We start from the raw sequence: 22825 nt of genomic DNA, 5'->3' as shown, positions 1-22825 counted from the left end.
CCCAGATATGAGACTAGAGGTATCATATGATGCAAGACCACTCACTCTTCTGCGAGTTACGCAATTTGACACAGCTAAAGCAAAAATTTGTGGAGAAATAGCCAGCCTTGTTTGTTGAGGGTGTTCAATGGGGTGCAGGCATAAAATGGCCTGTTGTTTTTGAGGCTGTCAATAATATATACTGTATTGTACTGCTTATTTGTGAATTAAGTATAAGTACTCAGGTTCAGAAAAGCAGCTTTCAGAAGTGAGTATGCACTTCTGGCATTTGCTTGTGTGCCACTTTATTCTTTAGCCCATTTCAAGTGCTCTTCCCACAAACAAATGTGTTTCATTTTATGAATAATACTCTGCTAAGGGGACATTCCATTCCTTTCTTTCACATATCAAATTCCATTTTAAAGAAATTGTTCTTTTTCTTTTGTTGTTGGTAATTTAATAAAACAAAGATGGAGTAAGTAGTTTTCAAGTGGAGACATCTGGGAAATACTAGCAACTGAAATGTACGCTAATTTAGAGCATGGTTGGCAGATCGGCTTTTCTCCCTTCAGTCTTGTTCCTAGAAACCATGCTTCAGGAAAAATATTTTTCTTACTTTGGATATTCAGGGCATGGTGAAAGATGACCTTGTGTTTTCCCATTTCCTATTAATCATATGATTAATAACTGACCCATCTATGTTCAAACTCATTAATCTCTTATTAAAACAATTACACATCAAGTTACAGTTTAGAATGAGAGTTATAAAATAGTTCGCTTCTCGTGCTAACGGATTATATAATCAGCTTTAAGATCTTTATGGTAATTTTGAAATTACAAACTGTTACAAATGTCTTCTAATACTTGTCTGTGAATAACTTGGTACAGTTAATTAGAAACAGTATGGATACAACAGAAATTGTAATGTATGAACAATGACCCATCAACTGCCTAATTTAAGGAAATAAGAATTACCTCAGTCAGTAAATGTGATCAGACATTACTGTAGACATATTGCTCTCCTACCTAACAAATAAGGAAATCCAAATTTAGAACAAACTCTGCCCAGCGTGTGGACTTAAGTTCTTCAGAAATGAGTGAGAGCTATAGTCATCTGAGCAATGAGGTTGCTGCTATGTGTCTACAAGAATTGCCCTCCTGAAACATTACTTTAAAAACATACCTTTTCAGAAGCTGAATATTGGAAATACAACAAAAAACCCCCCGAACTACACATTCTTCAAATAAAGACTAATATTCTCCTTTCAAATAAAGTTTTAGGTACTGTAGGATCCAAGCAATTTGGACTGTTATTAAAATGAGAAGCAAACAATCTAGCTGATGCTCATTTTTATCCATGCAGGAGGTTAGTAGTGAAAGTACAAAATAAGCACAACACACTTAACAAGGGCAATAAAATACTTTCTTCTGCTTAGGTGATGGCAATCAAATGTGTACAACCAATTATACAGAAATGGCAGAAGTCACCAGAGCTTGCAGTACATACTTCACAATAATGTTAGTATAGAACATTCTGACTTTTAAAGGGAATAAAAAGAGTACAGCCAATTAAGTACTGAACAGTCTGCTTCAGCAAATAGAAGCTGTTCTTCTAAGGTACACTGGGGAAGACGCAGACTTTTGTGAGAACAGGGAAGGTAAATAAGCCACTAGCAACCAACAAAAAAAACCTATCGACTTTTGGATAAGTCCTCCTTTTAGCCCAGAGGTAAAACAGAAGATTCTTGCCATTACCTACTGTCACAGGCTAGAATCTGAGCATCTGCACCAGCTACTGATGTGAAACTGGGAACATCTTTCAGCATACAAAAAGCTGAAGAAAGACTGCATTCCTCGATATGCTGATGTGAAAGGAATTCAAAGTACTACTAGTGATTATTATTTTTGTAATGTAATCACCTTTCAGAAAAAATTAATTCTTTAGCAACTTACACTGAGAAAAACAAGCTTATCATTTCAATATGCTTATAATACAATCAATATGTATCACATTTGGCTTACAATGCCTTTTCACATACCACAGCTTTGATAGTCAGAAGCTCAACAATCAATTTTGAGAAAGCCAAGATACCATTAAGCAGTATGTCCTTCAACACTATAGCTATTTTAGTCATGAATGTAATACGTTTGTTTAGCCATTAGGTCAGGAAAGCAAAAGCCCTCAAAGGTAAGGGATAATAAAAGCAGAGAGGAGTTGGTCATTCTGACCAAATACAAAAAGTCTGCATAATCTACTGGCTCATATTATTGTCTTTTAAAAATGCATTTAGCACACTGACTATCTGACAATTATTTTTGTATTTTTCACCTACACTGCTTCTTACTAAAATACTACCGGCTGTCCAGTGAAAATACACAAGAAAGCAGTGACCAATCTCCCCAAATTCTTTTGTTTATTGTGGTTGAAGAATCTGTGGATAAGGTGGAGGCAATATAGAAAATCAGAAAACTGCAGAATGCAGAAATCTACCTCTTTCACAGAGAAGGCTGCAAAGAAAAAAAAAAAATTAAAAAATCATACCAGTGCTCCTTATCCTCTAGTGGCTCCCATCTGCTTTAGTTTGCCAACAAAAAGATGTTTTATTTTATTTTAATGTTAAAGGCTGCAATAACAGAGTCTCAATTAGTGACACAGCAAGAGAAATACAGCACTCTAGGATCATGTAGGTATTAGCGCTCCCTGATAAGGTCTTAAAAATGGTAAGCATGCTTCCCATTACATTTTTTTTCAGTCTTATCCAGCTTTAAAAAAAAAATTCCTTCCTATGAATTAATTGCAGGCTTTTTTCTACAGTCTTCCAGTATTGACTATTAACATGATGCTGTCTATCTGTGACTGGTCAAGAACACATTATTATTTCCATTGCTGACTGAATACACTACAAGTAATTTTTGAGGAATATTTGCATAAGTTATGAAATTCATTTTGTTTATATCTACAAATCTCAAACTGCTGAAGAGAAGTCAGGAAACATGTTATTTATTATAAAATTAGAGAAATGGCCCATAACTGGGGAATTCTACACAAATGCCACATAGTCTAAAAAAAAGTTAAATTCATAGAAGTACTCTCTGAGAACATTCTTGTTCTGATTTGGTACAATCCACCTTCAGCTGATTAAAAAGAATCTGGAATAACACATTCTTATTCCAGAAATAAAAGCCTCTGCACACAGGGCATTCACCACCAGGACTAGGTAATTAGGAACAGCCTAGAATACTTCACTGTATGGCCCAGCTCTAAACCATTTCTTTCCTCCTCAGTTTCCCTACTCTCTTGCTCCCCTGATTACTCTGTTCCGGAATTCATCCATCTCCTCCTTTCTTACTGGATCAACTTCTCTTGTCACCATCTATTGTGCTATCCACCCACTTCCATCACTGTCATCTCACATTGCTCACTGACGCATGTGATTGTTAAATATAAGTTTAATTAGAAAGCATTCATTGGTAACAAATTAAAATGACTGTCTAAAATTAGAATTGAGCAGAAATTGTCTGAGATCTAAAAAGCAATAGTATTACATGATATGCCTTTCTTGCTAAGTAATATCTTACTTTTTTTCAGTGATGATGAAATTAAACTGCACAAGGGGCTGGCATCAACCACCTACAATTGAAAGACACAGAACTATGCTCTGCTGAGCTCATTTCTCAGTAAGTACAGACCAAGGTAATGCTTTTTCCTTTTGAAGCAGAATTGTAAAAATACATTAATACAAGATATCCTTTTAGTCTGTTACTGTAGCTACATGTAAATAAAGGAAGGGTTTTATTTACAGAAAGACATGACTTTAAAGTCAGCATATTTTGAAAATAGTGTCAAAAGTTCTTAGAAACTAGGATAGATACCTTTCCTTTTTTATTATAAATCTGAAGGGGAAAAAAAATCCGCCGTGTGCCTAAATTAGCGTACTTTATTTTACCTTAGCTGTAAAGGATTCTAACGTAATACCTGTAGCAATCACCAATGCAAGGCAAAACCTCCATCCTTAACTTCCAGTTAATGATCCACACGCTTTATGGCATGAGGTAGTAGATCTAGTATGAGGCTTATGCACATTTTATACATCATTTAGGTCTCCTTCATAAGCACCAAGCAATTATGTTTTCCTCTTGCAAATTCTCTTTATAATATACTTTTAAAAAGCTTCCTATATCACTCTTGGCAATCAACTTTCTCTGTACTTCTTTCCATTTAAATTATCACATTTGTGCACCATATATGTCTAAGTAACTCTGCTAGCCCTCAGCTTCTCACTCCTACCTACTGAAAAAAAGTGAAAAAAATGTGACAACTGAAGGAACTGACAGAAAAGCATACCAACCTTCTTAGACGAGATGAGCACTGATAGCTTTAGCATACACTGACATTTGAAACAAAGGTCTGATCAACCCCCCGCCAGCTTTAATCTAGCGCTCTCATAGCTGTGTAGCCACAGAAAATTAACTCAGCATTAACTGCACAAAAGTATGCACAACTCCTTTGGTTCAGCTCCATACTGTAATGGTTGCTTTATTTTTTGGTACCTGAAATAATGAGACAGTTGCTCTGTGGCTGGTGTGCAGACATACATACCCACAGAGAGACACCAGGTTACCCACCTCTCCTCGTAACCAGCTGACTATGTCTGAACTGTGCTTGCAAATCAAAACAGGGAGGGCAGCCTTGAGTTTGAGACACTGATTTGGGATTGAGACCTCAACGTTCAATTCCTGTCTCATCTGTGTGTTTCCTCTGACTGTGAGCAATTTGCATCTCCATGCTATAAGATTTGGAAGCTTTTTTCCTCCCCTCTTATGTCAAAACATCATACTATAATTAAGGATTAATATACCAAAATTCTAAGCATTATGTCAACAGAAATTAATAGAGGGACAATTTAGGAAGCATTTACCATCCAGTAAAATTGTTAGTTCTCGAGAGTTTTGACTTCAGTCTCTGTAGCTACCAAGAGCAAGAACAACTTGTATGGGAAAAGCACAAAGTCAATTAATTTTTTCATAGTGGGGACACGGTACGGACTAAACGAGTCCATAGTCTTCTAAAGGTCTGCTCTTTAATGAAGTCTTCCTTCAGAGATACTGGAAATTAAACTAACGAGACTGCAATAATCTTGTTAGCTCATCTGCATTTTAAGGTATAATAATATCACTTACTTGTTTTTCATTATTAAAATGTTTTGATTTGAAAGTCAGTACAGACAGTGCCTATTCAAAAGCTGACTCATCTTTTCTCATTAAAGGGAAGTGAATGGAGAGAGAATAAATTGCTTTCCTAGCAGCAACAACAGAGTTCTGAAATCTAGGTCACATTAAAGAACTGTCTTAAATTCAGGCTTTAGACATTGAATTGTCTTTTTCCTTGCTGTGAAACATTGGGAATAAGATACATGTTCAATCGCCAATAAATTAAGTAGCAACTTGTTCATCATTGATACTTTAAATATTTTTTTTATTTGATCAGGTTATAAAATTATTCTGTCTTTATTAGTGTCACCTTTTATACAGCTTCTCTACTTGTACGCAATTACTGTAATGTTCTGATTCTCAGACACCAAATTAAACAAGTGGGGTCTAATTTCTAGGTCCTGCAACAATACCCACAAGTAAGACCAGTTAGGTGAGAACAATGTCATTCCTCACTCACATTCAACAAAATGTAGTTTTAGTCCAAGTAAGGGAAGTTCAGGGGTAATTCAGGATTTAAAACCCATCTGTAAATGGACATTTCTTTGAAATGTCATTGAAAAACAGGATTATAATTTTGTAAGAGCTTGACTAACTGGATCAAATATTTGAAATAAATACGGTGTAATTCAATAAAGACAAAAGTAAAGTACTACTCCAGGAGCAAATAATCAGCTGCACAAAAGCAAGAGGGGTCTGTCTAGCTAGCCTTTGGTTCAGCAGAAAAGGCTCTGAAGTACAGCAAAGCCCCAACTTAATACAAATCGCTAACATGAAGCTATCAGAGAAAGGGAACACCATTTGTGGACATAAGAGCTGGTGTGCTATATATTAAAGCGAACAAACTTATTCCATTTTTGTCTCCCACAGGAAGATCTCAACTACAGAACTCAATACAATTTTGACAAATTGGAGAGAATTCAGAGAAATACAAGGGTGATGAAATGGCTAGAAGACATGCTCTGTAAGAAAAAAATGAGCAAACTGGTATCAGTTTATTCGGGGGAATGGAAAACAGAGTGGAGACATGATATGGTCTTCAAATATGTTAAAAGCCGCCACAAACAGGAAAGTAGTAGGGTGTTTTCAATAACTATAGGGATGAAGACAAGTAGTAATGGGCTTAAACTGCAACGAGGAGGATTTAGGCCAAAAGAAAAGCTTTCTAGTGGCAAAGATAATTAAAGATGGGAATAGTTAGCCTACAGAAGCTGTGGAATATGCTAGACAAATACATGTTTGGATTAATATAGATATAATTCATGTTGCTGGAGGCAGGTGGATGCGCTACCCAATTGCTGGTCCTTTCTAGCCGAATCTTTTCCGATTCCTTGGTGGGAAAGTACTAGCTGAGTGCGAGTTTTCTAAACTTTTGCATAATTTACATTACACGCAGACATTTCTTCTGCTTCCCATTTGCAAGGCATTTTTATGTTTTATGTTCACAGGAGTAATACATTTTAATTACATTATGTACTGAACAACTCTTCACTTGTCTCCTTCCAAGTATTTATTGTAAAACAAAACCAATCCTGGCCAAAGAAACAGGCTTTATAATATGGGGGTTTTAGGCTTGTCAGATAGCACCTGAACTCATACCCCAATAATAATACTAAAACCAAACAAAAACAACAACAAAACCACAGCCAAAGGTGAAACTGTGGAAGTTTTTTTGCTGTCTACTACCTTTCTAATAAACTATTCAACCCTGATTTGGCTTCACAGGCCTTATTTATGTAACATTACAGGTACTGCTTTTAAGTACAGGTATGCACTTAAATACTGCTATTTCAGCAGACATGATGCTATAGCTCAGTGGTCTCAAGTTGTTTTCAGTCAGTCATTACTACCCACCCTCAAAAATTCTCACAGATTATCATAATGAATCTTGTAATTGAAAAGAATGTAAAAATGCTAAGTTTCTGTAGACAAGCTGTAAATCAGTTACAAGAGTTTTGTGGTTCAGTGGCTGTTGACAAACTACAGCTTGGAAACCACAGCTATAATTCTAAATTACTTTGAAAGATGTGGATAACCATGCATTAAAAGTTTATTTTGGATCAAGTACGCAGCACTGAAATATAACATCAAACATATAGTACCAAAAATATAGCAACTACAACAAAAAAAGGCAAGAAACCAAAACCCGTAAAACTTTTTTCAGAAAACTTTAATGGAGCCTATGCTGGCTGTCTCTATTCTTAAGTCGATGCTTCCTCATTAGTCATTTTCCTTTTCTAATGAAACCTTTAAGAGGGTAAGACAGTGTAAAGGTGCTACTTGACACTGTTCCACAGTCAAGGCACCAACTGATATTTTTGTTCAGTGAAAATGCACTGCATAAATATAACACACAGTGATGGTAAAACAGAAACAAAGTATTTTTATAAATCACTAACAAACCTGACAGTTATCCAAGAATGTTGAAGAATATTACCTATATTGTAATAGAGTCTAGTAGTAGTAGGTTACTATCCAGGAAGAAAAAAAAAAAAGCTGCTTTCAGGATTTCCTATAGATATGACACCTAGTCAGAAAAAAAAATATTTAATTCAGAAGACTTCTGTTAAATCCTTGCCTCCCCACCACCACCTCACCATGAACGAGCAAGTCAGCTGCTTCATGGCTCAAATTCCTCCTTAAAATGGAAATAATAATAATTTTAATCAAGGTGTACAAATGATGGAAATAAAGTAGATCATGTTAGATTTACAGATTCAAGAATGGACTTGTCTCACAGGTCTAGTGCTCCATTTTTAATTTAATATCCAAGCACACTCATTTTAATTTAATTTAAATTGGAAATATTTTAAGAATTGTACACTATTATATTTATCAAGTGGAACGCTTCCTTTCTGTTGCAACGAAACATTTTAAAATTCTTGGACAGATTTTCCTTTTCGAACAGTTCTTGAACACTGTCAGAATTACAACTCTTCATTCTTATTTACCATGCAGGCAAGATTGGAAATTTAAATGATTTGCAGAAAATTCAAAGTCTTTCTGCAGTAAACAGTTATGTAGAATAAGCTTTTAAATTCTAGATGGTGTCCTTGTAAAATTGTATTAAATATGCTTGGATTCTTTTCCTAGGGACTACAGAAACCATTTTGCCTGTTATGCAACTTTGAATTTTAATTTTTCTGAAAGTACATAAGTTGTTCACCTTTGGGCTTCTCATTGTGATCTGATTTGCAGTGTGTCTAAAGAGTTGCTGATAAGCTATCAATCTTTTTATGAACCATTCTCATTTTTAGAACGAGGCAAAAATTCAGCAATGTCTATATTACAGGGCAAAAGCTCATCTTGTGTATTTGATGTTATGTATTGGAACAATTAAAATTAAGTGTAAAAGGAAAATTACTAAGTTTTATTTCAATTCCCAAACTATATTCCTGTGTTGCACTAGCAAAGTTTTCAGATCAGTAAAGAAATGTGGGTAGTCTGCAATTTAATCAAAAATAATATTGAAATTTCTTGCTACTTTAATTTTTGGACAAACTATCAGTTTGTGTAGTAGCCACTGTTTCTGCATAGTGTCACTCACTCACAGTGTGTGGTTGATAGCAGGGACCTACGATCCCGAGCACATGTTGAACTGGAAGACAACTGACCCTAGCTCCCACAAAGTGTTCTGCTGAGCAGAGCTGGAAACCAGAAAACCACTGCCCCGCAGAGACTAGGTCAAGTGATGCATTCAGCACCAGCATGAAGCTCCTCTCTTGCTCTATCTTATCTTGACCTAAGTTGCCTTTACAAGATGAGACTGAGCAAACAAGAAAGGAACTAAATTCCAAATTCAAGACTAACTGGGAGATGCTTCAACTATATAAGGAAGAGGTTTTATGTCTCATGTTGCCTTCAGAACTCAGTGGAGGCCAGAAAGACATGCTACAGGCACACCTAAGTCCTGCTCTTGTGTATGGAAAAATCAATTTTGGAGCATTGTTCTTGAGAAGTTGACAATGTTTGGTATAATGCCATGATGCTACATGAGGAATACAGTGCTAATATTCTGCAGCAAAAGACAGCAGTCCCCGTGAGCTCAAAATTCAGCATGATTCTGCAAGTAAATGGAGCCACTGATGACCAGGTCATATTCTAAGATTACCGTTTTTGGTAACTGATGGTGATTCCGGAATTTATCTTTTTTTTTTTCAAAATGTCAACTTAGAAAAGATTCAACAGTAAGAAGTTCATTGAATAACTTTATATTATTACTTCCTACAAAAATGAAATTACCCTCCCATTAAGTATTTTTGTTCTGAAGAAAAAAAATCTTCAACCTTCAGGACTAGCAAAACTCTGAAATTTTCCACTGGATAAAACAGTTGATAAATTCTCTTTTGGTAAAACTCACCTCTTTAGTTGTTGAAAGTTTCAAAGAAAATAGATTTTAGTTTCACCAAATTAATATTTTCTAATGGAAGCACTGCCTCAGAAAATGTTTAATTTTCAAACAAACATAACCTCTTTATCTTTAAAGCATACAGCGCTGATTTTAAGATTTAATTCTTTTGCCAGTCAAAAACTATTAAAAAGGGGAGCTGTTCAGATGCATTCAGGATATACATTATATAATTTAATAGGTCTCTTCTATTTCTGATTTCAGTAATTCACTGAAATATTTATGGCCTTGCCAGAATAATGAATACAAAGAGTTATCTCTCTAGTTATCCGTTATGCTGCTCCTTCCCAAGCAGCTCTTCCAGTAAGGAAGAAAAGGTACAGTTCTAGTTTATTAGCTGAAAGAGTATTAGAAGTATGCTATCCTCCCAGTGCAGAATTGTCCCCACAAAGATGATCTTGCAGGAAATAATTTTCTATTTCTGATACTAAAAACATAAAAAGACAGAATGAGTTTCAGCAAATGCTACCAATCAGGCAATATCCTTGGGGTCAACAGAAGACTCATATTTTGATATTCAGCCTCTGCACCTTTAATATCACTAGCCTAATTAACAAAAGTCAGTTAGCCAGGGTATGCCTACCCATCTTACAATTAAATCTGGATTTTGATGTACAGACATAAACTGAAAAGGTGGGGGGGACAGCCCACACTTACATGTCAACTTTTTCAGAGCTCTCCTGATGAACTACAGCCAACTACCTGTACAAAATTATAGCACTGTTGCATCTTTAATTTCAAGAACAAAATAGTAATAATGTATACAGCATTAATTCTGTTGTAATAAACAAACACACCAGGGCTGCAACAAATAAATAAAAGAAATATAAATACTTAACAATATTAGCTCTTCTCAAAATAGCAGATTGTTTTTTGCGAAGACTTGCTACTCTACCTTCTAACTTTGTTCCACCCACACTGTCAAAAGAATGGGAGGGGACAACTAACACTTTGCTGAATATGGAATGGTTTTGGCAATTGACCATAACATAGTTAAAAAACACCTAAACTGAAAAAAATGGATAGATTCCATATTTCAGCTTTTAATGCCTGAGATGTAAGACTTTGTCTGTGGTCCAAAAATCAAAAGCAACTTAACTATCAAGAGAACGAGCACTAATGGATGCTGACCACCAGCAGTCTCCATTGCCTTCTTTCTATAGATAGTCAGCATGCAAGGAAAATGAATACAAAAACTGGGCAACTAAAATTCTGCCTGTAGGATCTTCATAATCAAGTGCATAGTGACTAATAAGATCAGTATCAGTAAGGTAAGTGGGATTTTTGGAAGCTATATTAATTTGGAGACCATTTTAGTGAACTTCAGCATGATTGCCATGTGTCAGATCCCAGGCTGACAACAGATTAAAGGAACATGATGGGAAAAAATAGTTCAAGGTGCACTGCTTGAGTTCCTGCTGAGCAGAGAAGCAGGCTTCATAGCATTTAATGGATACTGATGACTGGGATTATATCAACAACAGCAAGGTTGTATTTTTGGATAGAAATTTCAGAGGCAGAGTGAGGAAATTAGCAGTCAAAATACTTGAAAGCTACATTATGCTAGTGCACATTTCAAAATGCCGATTGCCTGCTCTTTTATGAAGAGATAAGTATGTTCCAGGGTTAATCAGATTTTGGCCATTACCAGTACCAAGTGTATTTCTTTTCTAATTTTGTAACAGAAAAGAAGAAAATGCTTTCTCAATTCTTTTTAGCATGATTTGCACCATATGGTGTACTAAGTGCTACAGTTCTTTCACTAAGGCATTATTATCCTTTGTATGATGAAAGTAATTTTATGTCTTCAGGAGATGCTTGTATTCTACAAGGCAGAAAGGCCTCTCAAGACTTAATGTCTAAAAATAGCTTACAGTCTTTCAAGAAGATGAAGGATGAATCTTTCAAGGGATGACCTTGATTATTCTGTTTATTACTTTCCTATTTGCATTTTTGGATCTTGAGGATCTTGTAGTAGTAAGCACTGGAAAACAAGTTGGGATTTTTTTTTTTTTTTTTTTTCTCCAAACAGAGTCCTCACTTGAAGAATCGCCAAACTGACTTCACATATCTGTCATTCAACCTACAAAGCTGAAAACCTATTTGCAGCATTATCACAAGGCAATATGTACTTGGAGATCTTCAGGAATACACTAAAATTCTTTAAACCTCTTCTCCCAGGCAAAATGTCGTGCTATTATGGAGGATGAGGACAGTTTGTGTGGCTAATGCATAAATATGTCACTTTGACCCAGTTGTCAAGGATGATCTTTAACAAGAGAAGCAGTATTCTTTTGGAAGAACACTCCACAACCTTGTCTTTGCACTGAGACTTTATTTCACATGTATTTTAAATGAATCGAAAAGATATTTTGGTTAGGGCTCCTTTACTTCATGTTGTACAAAATGAAGCAAATAATGAAAGAGAAGTTCTATTTAGAAGGTAAAATATATCACGATGGTTGCCCAGCTATATATTTTAATCCACTTAGCAATTTCAAAAATATTAACTCCAATTCTCTAAGAATTCATTAACAAATTATTATGCTGTGGACATCTTTCCAGAAAACAGGAAAACCTTCAGTCTGCAATGTAATGTCCATTATACTTTCTTCTTTGATGTATGATATTTACAAAATGCTACATACACAAGAGCCCCCTTTTTATGACAGCCCATCTGCAAGAAAACTGAAGATCACATGGGAAACATTTTGTGAGAATCTGGCATAGAGCACTGCAGACAGAATGCTATTAAATAGTTACTCTGCCTTAACTACTTTTTTTGAGAGAAATAGAGAGAGAGAAAGCGAGCAAGGTTTAAAGCTTTAATCTCATACACAAGCTCGTCAGAGCCCAAATCTATCTGTAATACTCTCCAAATCAGAATGAACTCAGAAGGATGACGTTCAATCTTTAAATCCTTCTCTGCAGAGCTATTTTTAACTCTCGGGTTCATAAAATGGATCCCTGCTGTGGCTCCAGAGCTTTCTAACATGTATCCTACCTATTATGTTTGACACAACCACATGTTACAATTCAGTTGCATTTAGAACTAAAAGTTTTCCTTGCACAATTTCCTGTGTAGTGTGATAGAAACAACTCAATGTGACAGAACTGTACCACTGTCATTGGTGGAAAACCAATTATCTTCTCTCCTGGCCACTGTTACTCTTTTTGCTTCCACCAGTAACTCTAATTCTAATATTCTGAACACTTTTGAACAATTTTTTTATCTTCTTATTTTGCTTTCTTCTCCATAGAGTGATGTAATAAATAAATGTTGCATAAATAATGTCAAATAAGACATTTTTAATATCTTGAAACATTTCCTCAACAAATACATTTATTCAGTCCCTTTCTAAATTAATTCCCAACCAATGTAAAAAGGCTATTCAAATCTTTGATTCAATGATTATTGTCAACCATAATTCACCTTTCCAAAAACTCCTGTAATGTGTCAGGCCATTTCTGTTCTATTTTTGCAAATCAGTCCATCTAAGCTGGATTAGAACTGAGATGGCTGCTCAACTATAGGTAAATACAATCAAAATACACAATCATTTCAATGATCTGAACAGGGGATCATATAATAAGCCACAGCTGTTTCTTAGATTTCTAACTGCATGCAGTTTATTACAGTAACTGCTCATGAACTAGCATAATTTTTACCAATGGGAACAGATTTCTGTTAATGACCCGAGGATATACATGTATCTCCAAATGAAACTGCAGGCTACATTCACTCCCTACAGCAATAAAATCTTCATTAAGACATTTTGATACATGTTCCTGTAAATTCAGAAGAATAACATTTTGTACACATTCCGGTATGAAAATAGAGCATTACAGTCAGGAAATTCTTCTAGTTTTACATGATTCTGGAAATATTCATATTCCTCATTTTGGCATTAATTTTCTGCTTTAAGTTTTCCAGGAAAAAATGTACCCTGGACTAACTTTATATTCTAATTATAGTTTGATGAAGGTGCACACTGAACTGACACTGAACCTGCACTGTCCTCCGGTGCTATGAATGATTTATTCTGCCAGTTCGCATCCAATTTTAAATAAAAATATCTATCTTCTTTGCTAATGAACTGATACCAGATTTGAAAGCTCTGGAGGATTTGCTTCCTCAAGGGCATTTCCTGACTTCAAAACTCACATTTAAAAATCCTTAACAATAATGCCCTGATTTTCTAAAAATTCGAAGAAATCTTCTCCTTCTGATACATCCTTCGTATCTTGGAAGAAGGATCTATATCTGTGTGGTTTAAGATACTGAGTTATTAAAGCTTATATTCCATAATCCTGTTGACTTAGACTGCTTTTGTTTAAAGCCCATTAAGGTAAATGAAAATACTCCCACCAATGAGTTTCAATGAGTTTCAGGTAATGTCTTTTGAGACAAGGAAACCCAAGTCCCTAGAATCCCATGTGACGCTTACTTCTGACTTCTTCCTCCTAATGTTTAGGTCAAGACGATCTTGAACTACAAGAAAGTCCTTGGTATATTGTTTTTGGAAGAGTGATGAATGCTATTAACAGAACCAAAAATATTTTTAATATTACACTTTCGTTTTTCCTTTCATGAGGTCTTTGCTAGAAAAAAAGCCTGTTGAACCCAAAAGTAAAGAGACTGTGTAAAAGGCAAGGGAAACAGAAGAACAAAAGTGAAAAGAAAGATTGAATCCACTGAGAGATCTCTAAATGATCTGCTCTGTGGCAGTAAATCACTGAAGTCTCCAATACCATCCACTGGCTTTACTGCACTCTGTAACAGGCGACTAATTTCAGCTTGCATAGAACTTATCACTTGCCCAGTCAGCCTTTCTAGAATGGGATGAAATGCATTGTGTACCTCTGAATTATTAGGTCTTTTCAGAAATGTCTACCTACTCCCAGGTTAAACCTCAGAAGAATAAATATTTTCTTGATTTATTAAACAACCGTATTCTTATTAAAAGCTAGTAAAAGAGGAACAAAATTCCTCTCTTTGGCTTAATATAAACAGAAGAAGTTTTCAACCGACAATTAACAAAACAACGTACATGCTACCAGATAAGGAAATATTCTTCCAGAAAAATGCATTGGGTATTTACGATCCAAAAAATATTTTGTGACTTCATTATAATTCAAAACACTGTTTGTTACAAAGATTTATTTAATTTACTTTTTTGTTCTTTGTTTACTCTCTATATTTTCTGTAAAAGTCTCACTATTATTTATTCCACTACCCTCAGTGAATTAGAAAATATACCGAACTTACTTAAATAAGGTCATTATTATTCCACCCATTTGACACGGGTAAAACACATGCAATAAACTATCCTGGGATATCTGCTTAAAGCTAAGGAGGAAATGCACTTACTATTTTAAGGGTATTAATAGGGAAAACCACTTCTAACTCTAAACAGATACTAGTTTTTCCTCATTCTGCATTCTGTATCAGTCCTAGGAAGTACTGACTAAATCTTAAGCAGCTAGAATTAAGACAGCTCTGTAATCTTGGAATGAAATGAAAAAATAATACAGTGAACCAATTCTACTGGGTGAAGCATACAACAGAAAAGTGGCCAAATCACCATATGAAAACAGTCCAATTGTAGGAGAAGGCTCTGACTGTGGGTAGGGTAAGTTTAGGTTATGGTAATGGTTAGGGTTAGAAAAACAAAGGGGATAGCCTTTAGCAGCAGCAGCCCTTTCCCTGTGTTTGTAGGTCTTCCACCATTCTGAAAGACACTGGACTCTGGATCCCCTACCTATACCACAGTCCTAACCCAAACCAAACAGAACCTCTACTCAGGATCCTTCTTCCACATTTAGGAAAAAAAGCCCACATGGTGATTACTGAAACATGCTACTCTCAGTTAGCAAGCAAGATGCTAAAGCCACAACATCTGACAGAAGAAAGGAAGTATTTATGCATGTGTATACATGCAGACACGCACACGAAGACACGCACACTGACTCACAATCTACTTCCAAAATGGCACGGACAGACTTGGCAAGGTCTCTCGCTTCTGCTGCAAGAGCTGTTGTGACAGTAGGTCCAATCCTTCCCAACCGTGCAAGAAGTGCTTTAGCAGACAATGTTGTTCTTCTGTCACTAAAAGAACAAAAAAGAGTGTTTATTTGTACGATTATGAAAGAAATGGTTATTTTAATAACGTAAACTTTGTATTTCTAGATTGGTTTTGGTCTCATTGTATGAACAAAAAAGATTCATAGTACCAAATTGATGAGTTTGCCTTAGAAGCAGTTCTGTCTGTACAATAAAGGTATTAGGAAAGTTCAATTCAAACAACATTCATGTCTCAAAACCTAGTGTCAAGAACTCAGTGGGTGTCAGGAAAGTAACTTACAAGTAATTTTCATATTAGCATTTAAGAAGGGACACAGCTTTAGGGGACCCAATTCTTATCTTTTACGCTGTTAGTGAGTCAGTTCGTCACCTTAGCTTTGTGTTTTATATTTCAATCCATTTACTAAAATAAAGTCTGTGAACTTTATAAAACATGCAACATTGCTCTTGTGTGGTGCCAGTGCAGGGAACTGCATTTAATTGATTAGGATTAGCATGTGAGAACACAGATATCTACAGTATAATAGATGATCTGATCCTGCAGGGTTTTTTTTGAAATAAAGTCCCAGCTAACTTCACTTAAATAAATTTGATTTCCTTGAGAGCTTTACTTTACTGTTACATAAATATTAATGGAAAGCTATCTGGGATATATAGGCACAATCATGCGGATATTCTGAAGGACCAAAGGCTGCTCTAAATCTTGTTGAATTTTCCTAGGTACATTTTTAAACAAGAAAAGTAATACAACTTAAATGGGTATACATGTTATCAATTTATTTATATGCTACTGGATTAATGATGATGCAAAATTTCTTGGGCAAATAAAAAAAAAAAAAAAAAAAAAATTATAACTGACTGTTAAGGTTCCTTGCAATTCTAACTAATCCTTAGTATGTTACAATTATTTTATGGAAGCATCCAGACAACCATAGCTATGTAATTACTAACAGTTTTAATTTGATTCTGAGGTTTTTAACGAAGCTGCATCCAGAAAGCCTAGTTTGTAATTCATGCCATTCCCTCTCCTCCAATAAAATGACACTCAGAAACATACAGCAAAAAATACAGGAAAAATAGCTACAAGACAGTTTTTGGAAACTTTGAAACAATAGTAGACTTTTTCAACATTCATATTGCCATTTCAATATTAATAACTATGCCATTTCATTACCTTAAAACTGTCGAGGAAGTAGAGTTATCTGAAAGTATTTCATGCACAACCTGTTGGTCATAGTCAAGAAGTTAACAATTTATAAATCGACACAGTCAAAAAGTTAACACCTTATTATTGCATGTTCTATTTGGGTGTGGGGGATTTGATTTGTAATTAAAGAGTCTAGTCTCTCCCAGCTAGAAGTGTAAAAGTAAAAACTAAAACACTATAACCCCTTTAAATGCAATAAATGTAACAACATAACTTTTTTTGTTTCATAACATTTCAAAATATTATCAAATATTACTTTTCCTGCCTTTCTCCTCTGGGAAATTTCACAGAAATTGGTATGAGTTTGTGAAAAATTAGATGAAAAAAATCATCTGATCAGTTTCATTTGTTTCGTATACAGCAAAACTTAAAGATTAAGTAAATTCCTACATAGATCTGCACACTTATACACCATCTTTATTTCTAGCAATGAAAGGATCTCTACAAACTGGTTTATAGTCGGTTTATTATGTTTATTGCTTAGAAACATCAACACAGAACTTTTCCAGATAAAAAAAATCACTAGAAATGAAAGTCAAAGTTACCTCTACAAATTGTAGCAATTTTTCAGTAGCCACCTCAAAGGTCTTCCTAGCTGATTCTGATTTCCGCAGCTGGCAGTCAAGCACTGTAACTCTCTTTCTCAAGTCTTGGATGTTATCCTGGGAAAGATATTTTAAGGCTTTTATTCTAATCATTTTCTCCCTTGGCTCACATAGATATATGGTGTGAATTGAAATGGATTTCTGAAATGTTTAACCTGCACTCTTTTCTACATTTCTGAAAAACATAGCTGCTCCTGAGGCAGGTATGCCTGATCTGCTAGTAAATCAGCTCCCAAACTGCAACAGATTTTTGGCAAATGATAAAAAGGTAAATTGAAATAGGCGGCTAACAACAGTAACAGGGCTAAAACTTAAGACCGTTTCAACTGATTCATGAATGGATCAAAACCACCAACCTGATGGTGACAGTATCTGTCAGCAGGGTGGCATAAATAATCAGCATGTGAACAAACTCAGTCCATGAGTTTCATCTGTACATCCTTTGGCCAACAGAGTAATTATGGCATATCTTGGAGAAAAATTACTCCCTAGGGTTTCTCTACATGCACTTATATAACCTATTGATTAGTGTTATGCATCGTTCTGTACTTCAGCTACGGAGAACGTGAGCCCCATTAGATCAAGTTCTGGAGGCTCAAGGTTTCAGCTTGAGCCCCTGGCACTGTTCATGTGAGAGGATCACAAGTAAAGTATTCACATGTATATGGGCATGTTTGTTTAGCTAAGTTGGCTGCTGAACAGAAGATCTAGACCAAAATACTCTCCAAAATTAAGAAAATGTCACTATCAGTAAAAATAAACTTTTACATCACTGTAGGCGATCTCTTCTGAAAGCCCATTACCTACCATAAAACTCTTATAAAAAACAAGCAAAACCTACGTATTATCTTTACTTCAAGCAAATGAGTAGACATAGTTGTTTGTATACACTGTACAAAGCAGCAGAATCATGGTCACTCTGAATGTCAAAGAATCTGTTGATTAAAACACCTTTCTTTGGTAATCTTGCTGTCCACTATTGGAGAAGGAGCTGGTAAACCTTCAGAGGGACCTCACTCTTTCATACTAAAAAGAGTATACTATAGAGTTGGTACCTACTTGATACTGCTTCTTTTGAATAAGAAATGCAGAGAATCACATCTCAACTGAGATATTCGAGTGCTCACTCAGAATTTCAGGAATTCAAGCTAGCATCTCGGTAACAAATCTCTAAGAAAGCAACCCACATGCTCTGAAGTTCTTTAAATTTTTATATTTATTCAAATCCTAGAAAACAGTGCTGCAAAAATACCTGACATAAAAGATGGGGCATCTTACTCAGATGCTCTGGAAGAAGAACTTCTAGTGTGAGTCATCTCATCACACACACAATTAGATGAGAGGCATTCCTCCCTGGGAGCTACATGTACTTGCTATGTTGCTTCTTTGCAAGCTTGTATACCATAGAGCTTGGTTTTATCTTTTAATACCTTGTAATATTGAATTAATTCTCATGATGAAATAAAGCAACATTTCAGAAGGCTTTCTTCATCAATTCATATGCATATCCATTTTTCATGAGAAAACCAAGGTAAACACACAAATGCCAAACTGTGTGGAGAAAATGGATCTGCAATTATGGGGAAAAATTTAAAAGTGCCTCAAATATTTTATTTCTTAGCATGTTTTGAAATGCCTCACTGGAGATGAAGTGGTTTTAAAATAGGAGGCAGGATACTGTTAGTACCATTTAAATGATTACCTTGATTAAATCTAAATTTACCTAAGAACAGTACTGGACTTTATACTGTTATTATTTGCCTAACAGAAACATACAAATATACGTATAGTCTTTAAAGACAATGTATCTGCAGTCCAGAAAGCATTCCATATTTTAACGCTTGAGATGTGCCATTTTGACCTATGACCCACATACGCTTCTAGCTCCTATTTTTCCAGCCCAAAGATATCTGGATAAAGGAAGACTCACACACTTCACATTACCCCCTTCACTACACATCATTCCAGTTATTGAATAATACAAGACAAACAGTGACCTACTTTAGAAAAGCAGATGAAAAGAAAATGAAAACAAGATACATGACAACAGCAAGGAAACCATGGTAACTACGACAGGCGACTGCTTTGCTTACTTTATTTTGGCCAGAATGATCAGTGAGCTGAGCCTTCAGCTCTACAATTTCAGCTTCTAAGAGGCGAATTACTTCTTCATAGTCCATCTCCATTCCACGAGCCTGCCTTTGTGCAGCTTCTGCAAGATGAATCCTACTTCGCAGGGCTCTTGTCTCTTCTACTGCTGCCTTGGCTTCCTATAGATGATAGAATTTAGCCGAAAAGTTACAACTCCAGCTAACAAAGAAGTACAGATTTAGCTCAAAAGTACTGGAGTTGGCATTAGAGCTACCTTCTAGTATTTATGGTCAGATGGTGCAATTGCTAATTTATAAGCGTATGATGTGCAAACAAAGAACAGGTATTTACAGAGAGAGATAATTTTCCTAACAGATTAAATCACGAATTCTACAATTACTGTAAATCTAATTGAATGAAAGGTTTTACAGAAATGCACCTGATACTTTTAATCTGCCCCATCACTTCTATACTAAAAAAGTACTTTAATGAGATGTTATTTCATTTTATTATTGCCTGAATTCACACTCAATTCAGAGTTCGCACACCATGTAGAGGGACTAATGTAAGTATTCAGTCCACACTGTTCTCAAAATAAGTGCTGTTCTTTATTTTTCTGCCTAGTTCCTTCTCTTATATCATTATCCTGTATTATCACAGAAAAGTGTTATATAGAATTTATATATAAATAATGTATGGAAAACAGGAAATTAGAAACTGTTAGCTTTTAGTTCAGCTAAAGTAATCCCTCAATGTAAAACCTCATTTCAAGAAGGATATTGCTCAGTTCATTTTACTACTGAATATTAGTTCAAGTTAACTTTGATTTGTAAATTTAGAAAGTCAAACTAAAGGTCTGGACAACAGATGAGTTTACACTAGGAAAAAAACAAACTGCTCATTAAAAATGTAGACATACAGGCTCACTGGCACCAAAACCAGTAAACCATCTTTCCCCTTAGCTTTTTATTAATCTGTGAAAAAAGTCACTTTATATGAATTTTCTGAATCATTAGTTATAAGCTTTAAGTATACAAATTCACAGAGCTAGAAATTCTTTGGACGAATTCCTCAGCTAAGGACACTTAGGTGAATATCCTACTCCTAGTCTACCTATTATACCTTATTATTATTATAAGGCTGGGAATGGGACTAGAAGGGAAACAGGTAGGGGTAGAGGAGAAACACACTATGAATCTACGATAAGTAGGAAATAACCTTCTAGAAACTAGGCTTGAAATCACTATTTCTGAAAAACCTAAATGACCAAATCTTCCTATTTTTGTGGAAGAAATTTCATATAATTTTTAACAGGTGTCATAATATAAATCTCTAGAGAGGTCAGTTAAGCTTACAGAAGCAGATTTATTTCTATTATTTCCTAACTTAGAAGCATTTGTTCTCTGCAGTCACTATCCTTCAAGTCAGGTTCTTCTATACTTTGTTATAATGTTTTTTCTGTAAAATGATCTACCAATCTCAGTTTCAGATTACTTTTAACCTGTACACTGTTACATATATATAGGGCATCATCTTCCTCATATTTACAATGGTTTTCCAATATAATACCGATTTAGATGATTGCCAGGGACATTCTGGTCTTAGAAAATAAAGTATTAGAAAAAGTAACCACACATGTAGCAAACAGCAACATCATTAGTGAATACAGATGACATTGGTGTTATATAGTTTAGAGGTTTCTGTTACAGGAACATAAGTGATAAGAGATAAATTTAAATAACCTTTAATTTGACAGCAAGTATAATGATTTTTAGTTTTTTTTCTTTTGGAAGCACAAAGCATTAGATGAGCCTGTTCTACATGACGATCACCTCCACCTGGAAACACAGACTAGTCAACAGCTTATTGCTGCATGCCTTTCTGTTACTCGGCTAGTTCGTTTTACAGTTGTCTGTTTGCACAGCACTAAAAGCAGTTCAAGGGGTCATTGCTGAAAGCACTCACTGAAAGACCCCCAGAACAATCCACCCCTCCTGCAAGCAGCTCATACCAGTTCTTTTTCCTAGAAACAATTCGGAGAACACAGGGGCTTCTAAGAAGTTATGAATCTACAGAAGTAGAGGTCAAAAATACTGCCTCTGTAGATGACATTTTCTTGCCCCGGTAACAAACAATGTGACCCAACAGCCAGAAAAGCTGGCCTTACTGATACAAAGGATGATTTGGTAGTCTTCAGTAGCAAAGGTATCCCTCAGTAATAGGCTGGAGGTGGAAAAAGAGTCTTGCAGACAAAAAAGAGAAGATGCTCTGGTATTAAGTTTGACTAATATAAAAGAACACAGAGGCTTTGACAAAGAGTGGCATCTTAAAAATGCACACATAGGAATTATTGAAATAAACTGACATCAGAAAAGTCATGGGAAAATTGCTATAATGAAAAGGGAGGTCTTCATTTCGAAATAAGACCTCCTTGAGATAAAGGTTTAATCTCTTATAATCCAGAATTGCCTTTACTCCTCCATTGTTTTTTCAGAAACCCAATTGTTGAATATTAATTTCTCTGTAATAGCAGACTAAGTATGACCAGATTTCAACAGTGAAAGACCTAAAGGAATAATTAATGAACAATGGATTCTTACATTACAATGAAAAGATTATCTACACTGAACCAGAATTAGCAAAACTTTCTGACAAACCAGAGCTGTTTGCCAGAGCAGGGAGGCACGAAGGGTAACAATACCATCAGGTTTCCCAGTTCTACAGTTACTGAAGCTGGCACTGCGGTGACTTGGTGGGTTCTCTTACTTATATGCAGGTAAGGGGCCCCCATCAGTGAAGAACAGATGGATTACAGCATGCTTCAGCAACATTTTCTCTTGTCCCATTCGACTGCTTGTATGAAGGAAGACGCAACAGAAATGGAATCTGCAGCTGCTAATATTTAATCTATATAAATGCCTGATGGGACCATTTGTCCTAATCTGGTATGAAGCCACTACAACAAATAAGAAACTGCAGGCTGGAGGAGAGAAACTGAATCCTTAACAGAATAAATTTCAAGGTACAGGTTTCTTTCAAAGCCAGGTTCTATTTCTTCCCTGGATAAATTCAAGTGTCAGGAGAGGGTTTTATCTGAGTAATATTCCAGCCACCACAAACACAGGAACAAAGGTATTCTTTCAAACTACATGAAAAATTGTAGTTACAATTCAATTATGTTTATTCATTAATTCTACAAAAATTGTATGCTGAAAACATCCTTTAAAAGAACTTTGAGT

General features: G+C 35.4%; 1 protein-coding gene across 16 annotated transcripts in view; it reads right to left on the bottom strand.

Annotated features, from left to right (window-relative positions):
* STXBP4 (syntaxin binding protein 4) overlaps positions 1–22825 on the bottom strand; it is a 76218-nt gene that overhangs the window by 23672 nt on the left and 29721 nt on the right. For 13 of the 16 annotated variants that reach the window (XM_069799208.1, XM_069799206.1, XM_069799211.1 and 10 more), the window contains 4 exons: positions 19589–19765; positions 17436–17552; positions 16858–16907; positions 15574–15707 (listed from right to left, as the gene is read on the bottom strand). In XM_069799208.1, coding sequence (XP_069655309.1) covers positions 15574–15707; positions 16858–16907; positions 17436–17552; positions 19589–19765 — 478 coding nt within the window. Of the gene's footprint in view, positions 1–964; positions 1006–7632; positions 7718–10182; positions 11690–15573; positions 15708–16857; positions 16908–17435; positions 17553–19588; positions 19766–22825 lie in introns of those variants that run through there. The other 3 variants (XM_069799216.1, XM_069799215.1, XM_069799217.1) reach the window with 3 other exon arrangements.

The sequence above is a fragment of the Haliaeetus albicilla genome, chromosome 12, assembly GCF_947461875.1.
Source record: "Haliaeetus albicilla chromosome 12, bHalAlb1.1, whole genome shotgun sequence".
Classification (NCBI taxonomy): domain Eukaryota; kingdom Metazoa; phylum Chordata; class Aves; order Accipitriformes; family Accipitridae; genus Haliaeetus; species Haliaeetus albicilla.
Note: the sequence above shows the minus strand (reverse complement) of the source record. Positions and strands in the feature narration are given on the sequence as shown.